Source organism: Pygoscelis adeliae, unplaced genomic scaffold (assembly GCF_000699105.1).
Source record: "Pygoscelis adeliae isolate BGI_AS28 unplaced genomic scaffold, ASM69910v1 Scaffold27, whole genome shotgun sequence".
Taxonomy (NCBI): Eukaryota; Metazoa; Chordata; class Aves; order Sphenisciformes; family Spheniscidae; genus Pygoscelis; species Pygoscelis adeliae.
Window position 1 is genome coordinate 3,617,959 of NW_008825410.1, and position 15,199 is coordinate 3,633,157.

At 39.1% G+C, this 15,199-nt stretch overlaps 1 protein-coding gene across 1 annotated transcript; it reads right to left on the bottom strand.

The window, feature by feature from the left end:
• Positions 1-665: 665 nt before the first annotated feature.
• STEAP2 (STEAP family member 2, metalloreductase) lies at positions 666-11,880 on the bottom strand. Its single transcript, XM_009330530.1, has 4 exons — positions 11,389-11,880; positions 9,237-9,764; positions 7,445-7,609; positions 666-950 (listed from the first exon to the last, which is right to left on the bottom strand). Exons 1-4 carry the CDS (start codon positions 11,878-11,880, stop codon positions 666-668), a joined length of 1,470 nt encoding a protein of 489 aa, XP_009328805.1.
• Between the last annotated feature and the right edge of the window lie 3,319 nt (positions 11,881-15,199).

Below are 15,199 nucleotides of genomic sequence, written 5' to 3' on the forward strand. Positions count from 1 at the left end.
ATAAAGATGCCAAAGATCTAAAATCCTATGTGATGATACTTTGAAAAAAGATGACTCTATTAGTACAATACCATTTGCTTACAAGATGTACAATTACACCATAATTGAAACTGGTTTTGCATATTCAAATCATGGAATGGTGTAAAACCACACACAAATAAATATACTGTACATGTGCAATACACACATCATTACAAATTACGTTGTTTCAAACCCCGATTATTTCCTGAATTATTAACTCTATTAGTATATATTCTGAACTTAGTAACCCAGAAGTGTGGTTTTAATAAAAGAAACACTGCCCAGAAAATGGTATTAATAAACAACACTCTGACACATACACTCTAAGTCAAAGAAATATCTGGAAAGCATGGTTGTAATAAAATACTGTTGTGATATAACTGTGCAAAGGAGCATTAAAAAATTCTGATTTCATAATCATCTGCCCTCTGTAATTCAAAACGAAAATATTTTTGTAGTTATCTGAAGTAGTAGTCTTCTAGTTATAAATTTCTCAGAGTTTGGTTGAGAGCTTGTACTATATGCCAAGCAAGTCCACAGTGACTTTACTCATACTTTAACTAAACTCCTGAAAATACAAGTTTATGACACACACCCCCCCGCCCCAAACATCTACAACAGTGCTAACAAATACTAGTCTATCATCACATCACAGTTATCCTTTCCGGGGAGAGATGAGGAACTGACCCACTTGCTTCTTCTGTAACATGGCTTTTCTCCCATCCTCTTCGAATTCTCCTCAGTTTCCTACTTACACATGGCAAAAGTAAAATGATCTTACCTAGAATTACAATGGAAGGCAGAACAAGGGCAAGAACAAAATTTGGTGGTGTATAAAATCTATAATACTCTTCTTCAAAAGCTCTTTTCCATCCGTAAATCAGTACATGGAAAGTACTTATGAGCAGAGCAACGTATCCAAGTGTAGACTTCGAAAGAAAAGAAAACAGAGGAAAAAGAGATAATAGTACTTGGTCCTTCATAACCCATTATTTTAACATTTCTATTAGACATCATGTTAAAATCTCTTACCTATACACTATTTTAAATTAACAATATGTGGTCTTAAGTTCACATGTTCTGAAAACTACGGACTGAACACTGATTTATAACATATCTCTGCTAGCATCTATAGGCCTTAGTCAAAGCTGAAATGAAGATGCTGTTTGCCCAAATTCTAAGTAATGGAAGTCAACTTCAGGATATGTATGCAAATAAGGAACAATCCCAGTGAAGTTACTGGAACAACATCAGTTGTGATTGGAAATTAAGTAAGTTCCCTGTTTCTTAATTATGAGGATAAATCACTTCCAAGATTCATGATTATGGAACAAGGCAATTCTGCTGGAAGAGATCTGGGCCTAACACTCCAGATTTTTATCATTCTGAGAGGTGCAGTTTGCTTCTTCCTCACAGTGGCCTAGATCCACTTGTCTGAAGTTAGCATAAACCATCCCTTACCCTTCTCCATCAGCTGTTGCCTGCTGGTTAATGGGAATATCTGGACTGCAGGACTTGGGCATAATGGCGCAAGGCAACGATACAGTTTATCATAAACAGGTAGTGCCGCATGAAATGTGAAGTACAAGGTTTCCACAGCACCCTGCAGAGGACCTCTTATCACCTAATCTAGAGCATGCCACAGAAGGTAGTGCTAATAGCGGTCATTCACCGTTTCTGTGAATCTGCCCTTTGAAGAATCCTGTAGTTCTATTGCCCTGCAGACTTGAGTTAAATGTATTAACCTTGACTTTGCCAAACCATGGTAAAAAAGAGTACTATGCTTTGAATTCTGACGGTGATCATTTCAAATGAAGAAAAACTCTTTTTGGCCAAAACTGATGTAATGAGTAACTTGGTTGGGAAATATTTGTAGAAAATCATCAAAACAGAGAATGAATATTAAGAAAGGTAACTGGCTACCAAGGTTTGGTTTAATTCCAGTAAACAGACAGGCAGAGAAAAATGCAGCCTAAAGGTCTATAATAGTGAAAGAATTAATTCTTTCTACTTCAAGATTAACCAGTTTCTAGGGAAAGGAGAATGTCTGAGCTAATACCATTTGCAAGGATTCACAGATACAATGGTACAAAAAGGAAAATACTTTTATTAATTTCTAGAGATTGGTACCATGTTTTTTAACTTGCAAATATTTATGCATTTTTTTGCCAATGGTTTCAGAGCCATGTTGGTACGTTTTAGATATCCTGCACCCTTCTTCTTAAAAAAGAACAATTTGCTCCCAAAATATTCCATAAGAAACAGAACAATCAGACAACCACTTGTGGATATGAAAATGGCATATGCGGTGTCTGAATGGAAGCTCTGGTAAGAAATTTGGACAGCAAACAACACTATCAAAGCTGATGTTTGAATATGTTATTGCAGATTTTTGCTGGTATGACTGTCCTGAATTCATTGCTGTTATATCTCTGCCAGCAGGGAGAAGGGCACAAATGAATCATATCCCTCATTTCTTCATCAGGCTTACTGATGAGAACTATAACAATTCTTGAAAAAGAAACAGGAGGGAAATGTTATACAGACTCTTCCCAAATATTAAAAAAAAATAAATTAATGCTTATTTAAATTCCGTCTGCAAGCTACAGAGACATCTATATATGTCTTTCTATCCAATGGTCAAAACGGAAGCTAAGCAGTACATCAGTACATTTATCAGTACATTTGAACTAACAGCACAAGGACAAGAGAAACATATGATGCACTTCTATTAAGTCCTTTTTTTTGCCCTGTGGAAAGTTGCCATATGCTTCTTTGAAGTGTTGGTAGGGCCTGTACTAGTATGTACTGGACGATTTCAACCACTCGTCTAAAAATCTGACAACACAGACACTCCTATAGGAGCTTCTGTCAGCTACCAATGGTATTTTCTTCTACCAGGCCCTTACTTGCCATATTTCTGTGCTGTACTTTTGACAGTAATAACACCGCTTAGCTAGAAAGAGGATGTCCTCCACACAACTTTGCATTGTGCAGTCTTTGGCTTGTTTAGTCAGGGCAGATCTGCACTAGAAAGTTCCATTAAGAGCATTTAACCCAGCTTGCAGCTACTGACAGATTACTTTTCCAGAAGTACAAGCAAGACTGGCTGCCTTTGCTACTTAAGTAAAACTCCACTGCAGGAGGCTGTGTCAGTACAAAACTTCTGTGTTTGTTATAAAGACTTGATTTTTCTGTATCTGCAAATGTTCAAAGACTACAGCAATGGCTGTACAGTAGTGAAATGAAGAAACTCAGAACTGACTGAAGCAGGCTTGGACAAAAAGACATCAGCTAGTGCAGGAAAAGGCACTGTTGGGCAGCTGAACAGTAAAAATAAAATCAGTTGGTAGCACTGGATCATACTACAAATCTTGGCCAGCGGTAGTGTCAGAAAGCCATATTCCAAAGTTGACCATCCCTATGGATGCTAACATGAAAGGTGTTTCAGTTATTGAGAAATAAATGATGATTGTGCTGTGGGAGTTACTAATTGCTAGAAAGCAATCTGTTTAATACTGGAAAGGTGAGAGAGCTGCTGCCATTCAGGTATGCAAGGTTATTTTCTTCTGCACAAGTTTATGACTGGACAATGTGGAGGAGGGAATACAGAGATCAAAGACAATGGATTTCCTGAAATGTAGTTGTGCTTCAGATGGAATATATATATTGCATTTCTGTCATCTTTTCCTGGCTTCTTAAGACACAAAAGGAAAGGGCTGAGTATGTCTACGAGAGCTGGAAGATCACTTACACTGATGTTACCACAGGGAGGCCAGGAGAGGCACAGGATGATAACTTCTTTAAGAGCAGAGGACTTTTGAAAGCAGCAAGAAGGGATACTTTTCTTTGACTGGTAAATTCACATTGGTGAATGAGTAGCCATATCAGTTTTAAGTCTTGGGAACCCTCCACCTAGGCGCTAGGATGGCTGCTGGGAAAAGGAGAAGAACATCTTTGGTTGCTTTGCTTCCTTATCTTTCATAATACCGCGTTTTCTGGAAGCTGAGTAATAGATTAGCACATTTCCTACGGACTCCCCAGTCTTTTAGCTTTTCTTTAAGCCTTCCCTGTTTTGTTTCTTTTCCTTCCTGATCAAAGTCAGTTTTTTAGCCAATGTGGGAGATTCCCAGCCAAGGCCATTGATAAACTGGACAAACTGGCATTGTTTGGGGCGAAAAAGAAGTGTTAGAGGAGTGGAAAGGATGCAGGATAAAAATCCCTAACATGTTACCAGGAAGATGTACATATATAGAGACACAAATCTGCTGTGGGGCAAATCTCCTTCAGGAATTTCTACCTTCACAATGGTTGAGTAGTTCCAAGCAATTCATATATACAAAAGGTATTTTCCAAAGCCTATGTTTATGCAAGGTATACTTCAGATTCCCCCAGTAGCAGGATATTGCTAAACTTACAGACAAGCTGTAGCAATTCTGGCTGGAATCTTATCCATAAACTGGCTAAATACTCAGGCCTCATTCTTCTTTAATCTGGGGGGAAAGTATCCTATTCCTGTGTGACAACCAAGGCAGGGCAGCCCTTCCTCAAAGTGTGTGCACAAGAGAAGTTTTAGGAATACTGTCTCCAAAAAACTTTAGGATTGTGCTAGCAGACAAAAGGAATGTTTATAAAAAGATTAGCTTCCTACTATGCAAATGGCAGATTTCTGCTGATTTTTGCTAAGAGACATAAAGCTCAGCTTTCAAAGCCAGTCTGCTCTGTCCATTGCCACTTTGATTGATGTGCTTTGGACTTGAACTCTTAGACTGGAAAACAAAAGCAGTAGTCATTTGTACTTAAATTGTATATTTACAGTTTAACTTCCTTCAGAACACTGAAGGACCCGGTGCAGCACTGCTTGCAGACAACATTCTCCACTTCCATGTAATTTATGTGAACACTCAAGGACTGGTTTCAGTAAATGCCTTTTTCTGTTTGCAGTGTGTTGGTTTAGGCTAGTTATTCTGCCTGCTCTGTCAAAATATGAATTCTTTTTTATTTCTTGCCCATGTCTACCATTGTTCCTTATCCACATATGTTTAGAAGAGAAAAAGAAGAGTACCGAAGTGGCGTTTAAGAAAACTGATACATTGGTTTATCAGCCCCAGCTTCTTCACTGGTTCTTTCTTCAGTAAGCTCCAACTCTGGGTCATGTTAAGATGCCCGCAAAGTTTCATGCTAAGTTTCCATCATCTAGGATCCCCTACTGAGCAAACTCTTCATCACTGTCTGGTTCTGTGGCTCCTCCATCTGGATGTTATGAGTGTTTCTCTCTGAATAATGATGAAGTAATCAGATATTTGTTTTGTACAGTGGTCAGCTCTGTACTGCAGCAACTCAAGTTTTCTGCTGATTCTTAGCTCCCTGTAGGGCTGACACAGTAACTCCGTTTTGCATCACTATTCCACCTTCTCATATCTCACTTCGTCCATATTCATACACTGAGCGAATGAGTGGAGCCTGCAGTGCTTCTCCTCTTAAAGTCCTTTTCCCTTGATCAAGCAGGCTGGAATTTTTGGGGCTGCTGACGCCTGTGTTGTGAAACCACGCTAGGTAAGATGGAGGCATCTCCAAAATAATTGGGGATATCAAAGACAGCAATGATTTCTGGGCAAAAACATTCACAACTGGAGTTTCTTTACAGTATTTGGAAGACTGTGGTAGAAGGCTGTTTGAACCACTGTAGGTAGGGGAGATGCTGCTCAGGGCTTGTACTACTGGAACAAGACTAGAAAATAGTCTATACTGTATATGTTAATAATTTGTTAATCCTAAACTCAGATTTTCCTAGTAGGACTCAAGACTGAGTATGTTTTAGTGGTAAAACTCTTTAGAGGAGGCCAGACCCTTATTTTGATGAAACTCCATTTACTAAGATGAGCAAACAATAACACGTTGTTCTCAGTGGGAACTGCTGAGGTGAGAAACTGTAGACACATCATTATGTGATTATTGTGTGGGTTTTGACTCAGTCACACAAGCCTGAAATTTGGAAATTTAAGTAAGGAAAAGCAAGACACAAATGCTGGGTTTGTGGCTGGAAGTCATTATTGGATAAAGGCATCACCTCACTCATGAGTAAACATATATTTTTCCCTTTTGCACTAATGTTTTACATCACCCAAGAGCAGTACTATCGTCCCCTCACAGAGAACTCTGGATGGCAGGGATGTTGCAACAATACAAAATGGGTATTTACTCCCCCTGAAGGCTCAAAACCATGAGCAAAAATAAATAGTTCTGTCAGGGGAACTCTAATTTCAAAAATATTTCAGCAAACTTTTTGTAGGCCTACCTGGAGTGTTCCACCAATGGAAACCCTAGGGGAAGGGAAGACATTACTTTACAGACAGAAGACCTCTGACAACTACAGCCAAAGAAGTGTTCCCCATCACTCTCTCTAAAATGTCTGTAAATTATGAAGTGCAACTCCAGCCCTGAACAGTAAAGCCAGTGCCTGTGTTCTGAAGGTAGGAATTTGTAAACAGTGACAGGACTAACAATTAGGCAATATTATTACAGTATCTGTGTTGAGAAAACATTAATCAGAAAAGACTGAGTTAAAACTAGAGTACTGAATCCAAAGTCAGAGAACAAAACAAAACATAACAAAACCCAAAATTGTGTGTACGCACTTAGGAAATTTATCACAAGACCAAATCCTAATAAAAGTTCTTATCACTGACTGCTACCTAAAACTAATAGCAATTTTGTTTGGAAGCAAACACTAAGCTGTTTATTAAAGCCTATACTTCTCAGTATTTTATGCTGGTTAGGTCTGCCTGTAGTAGATATTTATCTGAGGAAAGAGGGCAGCGGAAGGCATGCCAGGACCAGGAAAAGCCTCTGCTTTTAATAAACAAAGCTTCATATTTTACTAATGGGTATTTTCAGCTAATGGGAATAACGCAGTTGAGAGCTGTATTAATTCCCACACAGTGAAGGGGAAGCAAAACTGAATCAATGACACCATGGCTGTCAGAGGGCTGTGCAATAAAAATCCTGCAGGACAAATTAAGTCTTCAATTTTAACAGTTTTGTGCATCTACATATAGCAGTACCTCATCAGTATCATTACCTTTAGCGAGTTTGTCAAATTCATCTAATTTGAATTTAGCAAGAAATTCTAACAATGGAAAAGGAATAGCTTAGTGCTCATTTGGTCTTAGCTACATTGGTTATTTAAGACCAAGAAGTGTAAAATGCAAATTCCTATTCTAACACTCATGAAATGCTTAAAGCACCTTCATGGTAATATATCTGCTGAGTAAGGATATGTTGTTTTTATTAACTTACCAGAGAGAGGATAAAAAAAAGCTCTCCTCATGTTGCAAAGTGCTTTTGTTTGTGATCATGATCACGATCATCATCAAGGAATTCTTATTAACAACAAAACCCCCTTATTTAAAAAGTAACACACCTGAATAAAACTGAACTCCCTCCAGTTTAAGGCACTGTTTACTGAAGGGATGGAAGTTACTGCCAGCAAAGAAAGCAATCCAAGACTCATTATTCCAAAGGAGATATACATTTCAATTCGCCACACTTCTTCCTCATTCCAAGAATTTTCAACATTTGCATGAACCTGATGAAAGAGCAGAAAGGACGCACTTTATTCTACAGAATATTAAAAATATCAACAGAAGTTACTTTGCTGAGTAAAAGTCTACAGTCACAGGACAACTATAAAATGGGGTCAAATATTTCAGAAGTTTCTTCATGTCTTGGAGAAAAACAACTATTTCCTTACTGCTGGTATTGGCTCTTGTTAGATTAAAAATATGTTAAACATGGAAACTTAGATGAGTTGTTAAAAGAAAATGTAACATTATATACTATTTATAACAATTATGTTATAAAAACAGATAAATCTGCACATTCCTATATACTATAGAAAAGTAGCTGTGTTCTTCAGACCCTGGAAACAAATTCTATAACATAAATTGGGTAATCTGCAATTTGTTTTTAGTTTGTTACATTTAGAAATAGTTTAGCATCATTTCCCGTTTTTGCTTCAGCTCCCTATACTGAGTCCAAGTTATTTTGCCTCTTTCACTGTTGACATCAGATACATCCAAGATTGTTCTCATTGGAGAGCTTTACCAGAAAAAAGAAACAACTCAGGTTCTTAACAATTAAGAAGCTTGGATATTCAATTATTTTTCCACTTTCAGGTGAACTATTGTGATATGGCATGTCTTGAAAGAGTTTCACTAGGAACATTAGCAAGTGAGAGTTTTACAATATTATTAAAACCAAGATAATTTTTTAGTAAAAGTATCAGTGGGTCCTTTACTAATACTAAGTGTGAACAATTACAGTCTCTTGCTGCCTTTTATAGTTTTGCTCTTCCTGCCTTTCTCTTAAGTTCAATTTTTCATCCTAGCCCTTTTAGAGTTTGTGGACACAATCCCCGTTAATTTGTTCCATTTGATTTGATTTCCTTAGTTTGCTTTTCTTTCTGTTCCATCACATCTCTCTTTCCTGCAAACTTTATGTGCTGAATGGCAATGCTGCTTTTCTGGCAATGCTGCTTTTCTGCCACTTTAAAGGTGACAATAAGCTACCTCTCTGACAGACAGGAGCATCACACCCTCTTCTAAAGGATGACAGATTTGTCAGAGATTGCTTCAGGGTTATGCAAGACCAATTGCTCCTGTGAACTGAGAGTTAGTTTCTATTGCCCGGAATAGATAATGTTCACAGATTTTTTTAATAAATAAAATATTTTTACTATTGGTCCAAAATGTCACAAAGTAACAGCATTTTCATTTTGTAAACATAGATGTATCTGTAATCATGATTATAGTATCTACCCTTATACTTTGTTCACACTTGTAAATGCACTTACGATATACATACTTCCCCCACGTTAAGTATACGTAGAGAGGAACATACCTCAGAAACTCAGAAGTTTCCTGCTGCTGCTCTTGTCTTGTCTATTCTACATTCTCCTTGTGTATATTACTATCAGGGATTTAAGTAGGACACATCCTTCATTCCCCTACCACACAAACTTGACTGCAGCTTGACCCATGAGGTAAGCACAATGCACAGTCCCTTCTTACTTGGCACTAGCTATACATAAGATAACCTGTAATATTCTCTGCTGGAAACAGTGAAACAGATTAAGAAAACATATATATTGCATTCATGAGCCATATGCATACAGCCAAGGCATTTTTGGCGTACTGAACTAAAGATTGGCTTACCTGTTGATATGCCATATTGAGGAACAAGTATCGCTCCGATCTCCTCATAGGTAAGCAGAGGCTGTATGCCACATGCACTGCTGCAAAGAAAAAACTGAGCAGTCCAAGCTGCTTTCGACACTGGAGCCAGTTGTCCAGCCAAGGTGGAAATCGCCTATACTTAGTACCATAGGAAAGCTGATAAGCAGCTGCAAGAAGTCCTGATAAATACACTAGCGAAAGTAAAGTGATAGCAACAATTGGTAGAGTCTTGTTCACGATCTCGATGGGGATCTTGTAAAAGTCGCTCTGTTGATTTCTCACATATGGATGGATTACATCTCTGACGAAGGAATAGATGAAGAAAAACGTTGCCAGGCTAATGGCAATCACCACAGGCCCCTTCCACAGTGTGAACAGTCGCAGAGGTAAGTTTTCAATCTCCCTTGAAGATGACAATGCCCCCAAATCAATAGGAATAAAACTGAGCTGACGGGCAAGCTCAATAACTTGATGGCGAGCCTGAACATTGTTACTGCATATATAGACCTGTTGGGAAAGTCAAGTGAATTGTCTGTAGTCAGAGAAAGAGACTCAAAGGTAAAAAAAAAAAAAAAACACAAAAAAACCTTAAGGGCCTCCAGGTCAAAACCACAGCACTACTGCTAAAACTGTACACTGTTATCCCAGCTTCTACCACCAAGATGAGAATGAAACCATGTACAAATCCAGCCAAAATGAAAATATGCACACTTAGCATATTTACCAACAGAGTAACCAAAACAAAATTGGCTTTTTCTTGGAGTTAATAATGAGCTGACTGTGGCATGCCCTGGTAATCTGCACACCGAAACCCCCCACACTGAAATGTCTACGGGGCTGGACTGAACTTGAAACAATGGCTAGAAGCATTTCAGAAGATCACGAGTCTCTCAAAAATACAGGAATCCTGAATGATGACCCTAAAACAGCTGTAGCATAAACAGAATGCAAAGCAGAGAACTGTGTAATCTCTCCATGTAATAACAATTTTAGCTTAATTTCACAATCCAGATTTCCACAAAAACTTAATGTTTAACAGAAAAGACAAAAACCAGCAGCCAAATAAGAACTTCTTCTAAAGACCACTTTATTACATAGTGAGAGAAATGTACTGCTACAAAGTACTTTGAAGTTCCTTTAAAATGTACAGTGGGCTATAGTTTGCCCAATGCTGTTTTCTGAGCATCTGCATTAGAACAAACGTATCAGTTTTGACAGAAGTTACTTACTTATAGTGCAGTGCTATTCTGAAAGGGGATAAAAATAGTACGGTGAGATTATTTTTAAAATTATGCTAATTCTATATCAATTGCATTCCATTTGAAATCTACCTGAAGTGCCAGAAAACTCAATTTAGTCTCCAGTAGTCACGTTATACCAGTCATTTCTCATGCATTTCTCAGAGTCCATAAAGCCGTGAAGGACTGGGTTCCTGCATAGGCTTAAATCCTTTGTATCGCTTCAGCAAAGCACAAAAACCATAAACCTGTCTTTTCTATATGCAGGATGGATTTGGGGAACATACTGGGAAGGAACTTGAACATGATATTCCCAAGCAGTCCTGGATCAAATGAATGATCACTTAGAAACATATGTGCCTCTGTCTGTTTCCTCATATTTATGATCTTGGGGCATTCTAAAAGCTAGATAATTTCTTTCATTCACTTTGCTGTTACACTGAATGCAAGCATTTTTAGAACAGCTGACTCCTGAGCCCTGGGATGCACAGATTCCTGTGCATCTCCTTCAATACTTTCTATCCTTCTATAGAGCATAGGGATAAAAATTAATGTATTTCCTACAGAAGACATTAAGACCAAACTCCTCTCCTCTGACTGTAGTCATCTAAAGGTCAGCTGTCTAGTCTAAGCTAGTACCCGCATTTCTTCTGCAATCTTTAAAGATAAACAGGCATGCCAGGGAACAATTTGGACCACTTACTCTAGATGTCTTACTGTGGGATGAACTAGACTCTGAGAGTTTTATTGGCTACTAAAACTTAAACTAAAGACCCAACATTTTAGGTACGTTAAGTCAGGCAGGATGAATCCCGTGAGTTCTGGCTGCTTACATTCAGTTCCTGTCATTTTGTCTTACAAACAACTTAAATTAATACAAGTATAACATTTACCTGTCTGCTGGCATCCTTTGGCCCTAACTGCAGTGACCAAGCTGAAACGACATTGAATCCTTTGACAATCAGGGAATCTGGGAAAAGTGATGCCAAATACTCTGCATTGGAGTCTGGATATTGGTCTACTCTTGTATTATTGCTGACATCAATCAGAACTTTACCAGCGAGTAAATGCTTGAGGTCCCACAAAGAGGTATAATGTTCTCTGTGTATGGCTACAAAAATGATGTTTGTTTTTGCTACTGCATCTTCATAGTGAGTGACATCAACCACATGGGGAAAGAACTCGGCAGCAAGTTTAGGGTTTCTGCTTCCTACGACCACGTGGTACCCACATCTGATAAGCCTAATTGTCAATGACTTAGCAAAGTCTCCACTTCCAATGATGCCTATTGTGGTCTTACTGGCATCCTTGATGCCATTGGCAACATTTGGTAGGAAAGTTTCATTGAGGTTCTTAGGACTTCCCATCATAGAGATTGATTCCATGCTTCCAAGACACCAAACCTACAATGATTTCTTCTGGGGGAAAAAAAGAAAAAAAAAAAAAGGTGAAAGCAACAGAAGGAAAAATGCAGCATCATACAATTTTACAAGACATCAGAATCCATAAACACCTCTGGGAACAAAATATGTCATTCTAAGTTTCATGTTATATTTTTTCCTTAATAAAGTATGTGCTAATCAATTTTGTCTTGCAATGTGTCACTAATAAAAGGAGAAACATAAAATACTTCAAGCACTTCAATAACACAGTTACAGAAGTAAATGATATTTTTTCCATCTTTTCCTATTCCCTATCTTCCACTGCCCCAGAATATTGGACCATAAGATAACTTTGTGCTCCTGAAACTAATGGTCAATGGAATAATGAGAAGAAACATGTAAAGAAAACTGCGTAATTATGGAAAATATTATGCTTGTGACTGGCATAAGGACAGGGAGTTCATGGAAGCTGAATTCCATTAAAAGCTTATGCAGGTTATTATCGTGGTATCCTATATAGGCCAGGAAGGAAGGGATGCAAAAGTCTCAAAGCTGCAAATGCCATGGCTACCACCATGACACAGACATCCATCTGACGTACTCACCTGTCAGCCAGGGAAATGGGCGGCACACATGGATCCAATGGCAAAGACAACAAGGGAAATTTGCCAAGGCCTATTCATGAGATCACTAATGACACTGCTAGGTCAAGCTGCTAGGTCTGGCCATGGATGTATAAGGATTAACTGTGGGTGCGAGGGTAAAGGATTCAAGGCCATGGGTCACAAATATGCCTAACAGAATTTTTCTCACTAGGCAGAGAAGATAAATCCTGGAGACAAGCACATGGGACAGCATTCCACGAAATGCTAATGGCAGGAAGAGATAGATTTCATGCAATATTAAAAGGGAGGAGAGTTTTAGGACTCAAATTCAATGCAGTAAGGGAGGCTTTGAAGAAGAACAGAGGCTAAAGCTCACAGAAAATTAAAAGAAATACTCCTACAGCTTTGGAGAGAAGATGTCACAGAACTGCAGTAAAGCTGTAACAAAGACAAAAAGACATTAAACAAACCAACAAAACAACCCCCAGGAGGGAAGTCTTCACATGAAACCACAGTTATGACATAAGTGGTTCTGCACTGTAGAAAAGGAATGAGTTCTGAAAATGAAGGAAGCAATGAGGAAAGGCAGGCTAAGAAGGAGCAAAGAGAAACCATGAGTTTGCTGTCTTGGGAGCAATCAACAACAGACCACATAGAAAGGACGCGCTGAATGAACCTCTTCCTGAGCCACCATCCAAGAGCTCATACGATGGTAACTAATCACCAGTGGGGGACTTTACAGAGCCATCGGCTAGGAATGCAGTGTGTGTGGTGAACAACCTCCCACAACTGAAAGTAGCTTTGTGTTTCAGAAATTGGAGCAAGCTACTAGAAGAATGGGCACTTTTCATTTCAGCTTTGACTAGAAGGGAAGAGCTCAGTGAAACTGGACTGAGACTCTAAAGACAGAAAGCAATATGTGAAAGTGACCACAAAATCAGTATTCTTAACAGTGAATCTTTCTGGCAGAGGCAGACCATGTAGATTTTTATGCATGCACTGAGAAAACATTGACTTCTTTCTTACCACATGACCTGAAACGTATCTAACACGTGACCAAAATACCAGTATTTCCTGTACCATGATGGGTTCACATCCAGGAACGTAATGAGAATAGCTATATTTTGATCAGATAAGAGATATACATCAACTGGATATGACAGAACACGTATGCTTTCACCATGTGATTACAGAGGCCCATTCCAGTTCATGCCACGGGACATGAAGGTCATGCAAAACTTTGGGACAGAAAGGGAACCGCCATGAGGAAATGGTCTACCAGTACCATTTAACCATACTGCAGCCTACTTTCAGTTTTTGTCCAAAGGATCCTTAGGAGAGTGAGCATCAAGGATTTGGACATGATGAATTGCTCTGGTGAGCTGAATTTGGCCCACTGGCCAAAGTTTCTCACTGCCTGTTCTAAGGAAAGTAGAGTGTGAGGAACAGACTAAAACTAACAGACTTCACAAAAAACCCTCAGGGAATAGGCAGACATGACTCTTGGGCAAATAATCTAAGAGATGGAAGAGATCAGAGAGCTGGCAGCTACTGAAAGGGACTATATTAAATGCACAACAGCAATTCAGAGGAAAGAGAGTGTATAAGACTGTTTTAACTGCGTCAGGAGAGCTTTAATGACCTGAAAAATCACACAAAAAATAAAAAAAAAAGGTGTGTGTGTGCACGACTAAGGAACAGTATAAAGAGACAGTGCTATCATGTAGGGATAAAATCAGAACAGCAATGGTACAGGAATGAGTTATAACTAGTGGAGGACATAAAGGGTAACAAGTAAAGTTTCCATAAATACAATAAAAGACAGAAGGCAAGGTTTATAACTTAAGAGGAAAAGGAACAAATTATAGGTGACACAAAGTAGGACAAAGCGTTAAGTGTCTTCTTTATTTCAGCCCCCAGCAGAAAGGTTAATTGTGAATAGATATTTAATGAAATTCCTTTTACAGGGAGACAGAAGGTGAGGTCAAAGTGGAAAAAGGTAAGTTAAGAGTACAGGATAAAGTTAAAGATAAAGATTTTCAAGTCAGCAGACTGATGAAATCCACCCTTGATGCTTAAAATGCTGATCGAAGTGACATCTTGAGAACTCAGAGAGGACAAGAGAGGCAGACTAGTGCATACCTCTAAAAGAGGGGAGGAGGAGCACTGAGGAAAGCGAAGACTTGTTAGCCTAACTTCAGCCTCTGGACAGATTTTACATCAAGTTATTGAGCAATCAATTTATAAATAGTTAGACGGGAAGCAACAGCTAAGGTGGGTTATTCAGGAACAGACTGCAACAAAACCAACCTTCTTTTACAGAATATCTGGCTTCACAGATATAAAAAATAGTAGAAGCGACATAAATGTGACATTTGCCCTTAGATAAGCTAAGAAAACACTACAGAGCTCTGTCAGCCAGAAGGTGACACAGACGTGAAAAACTGCTCTTGCATAAAATAACTACTGGAGGAGAAAAACGAACAAACAGAAAGCCGGGCAGTCACTGAATTTGTGACCATCTGCTCGGGCGGGAACTTACGGGGTGAGGGCTGAGGCGAGGGGCTGGCCGGACGCCGGGTGAAGGCCGGTGCCCGCTCGGCAGGTTAGCGGGCGGCAGCGCGATGCGGGTATCTACCCCAGAGGACCTCGGCGGGGCCCAGGTCCCAGCCGGCATCTCCAGCTGCAACGACAACATCGCCCGTGACAAGAGCGGC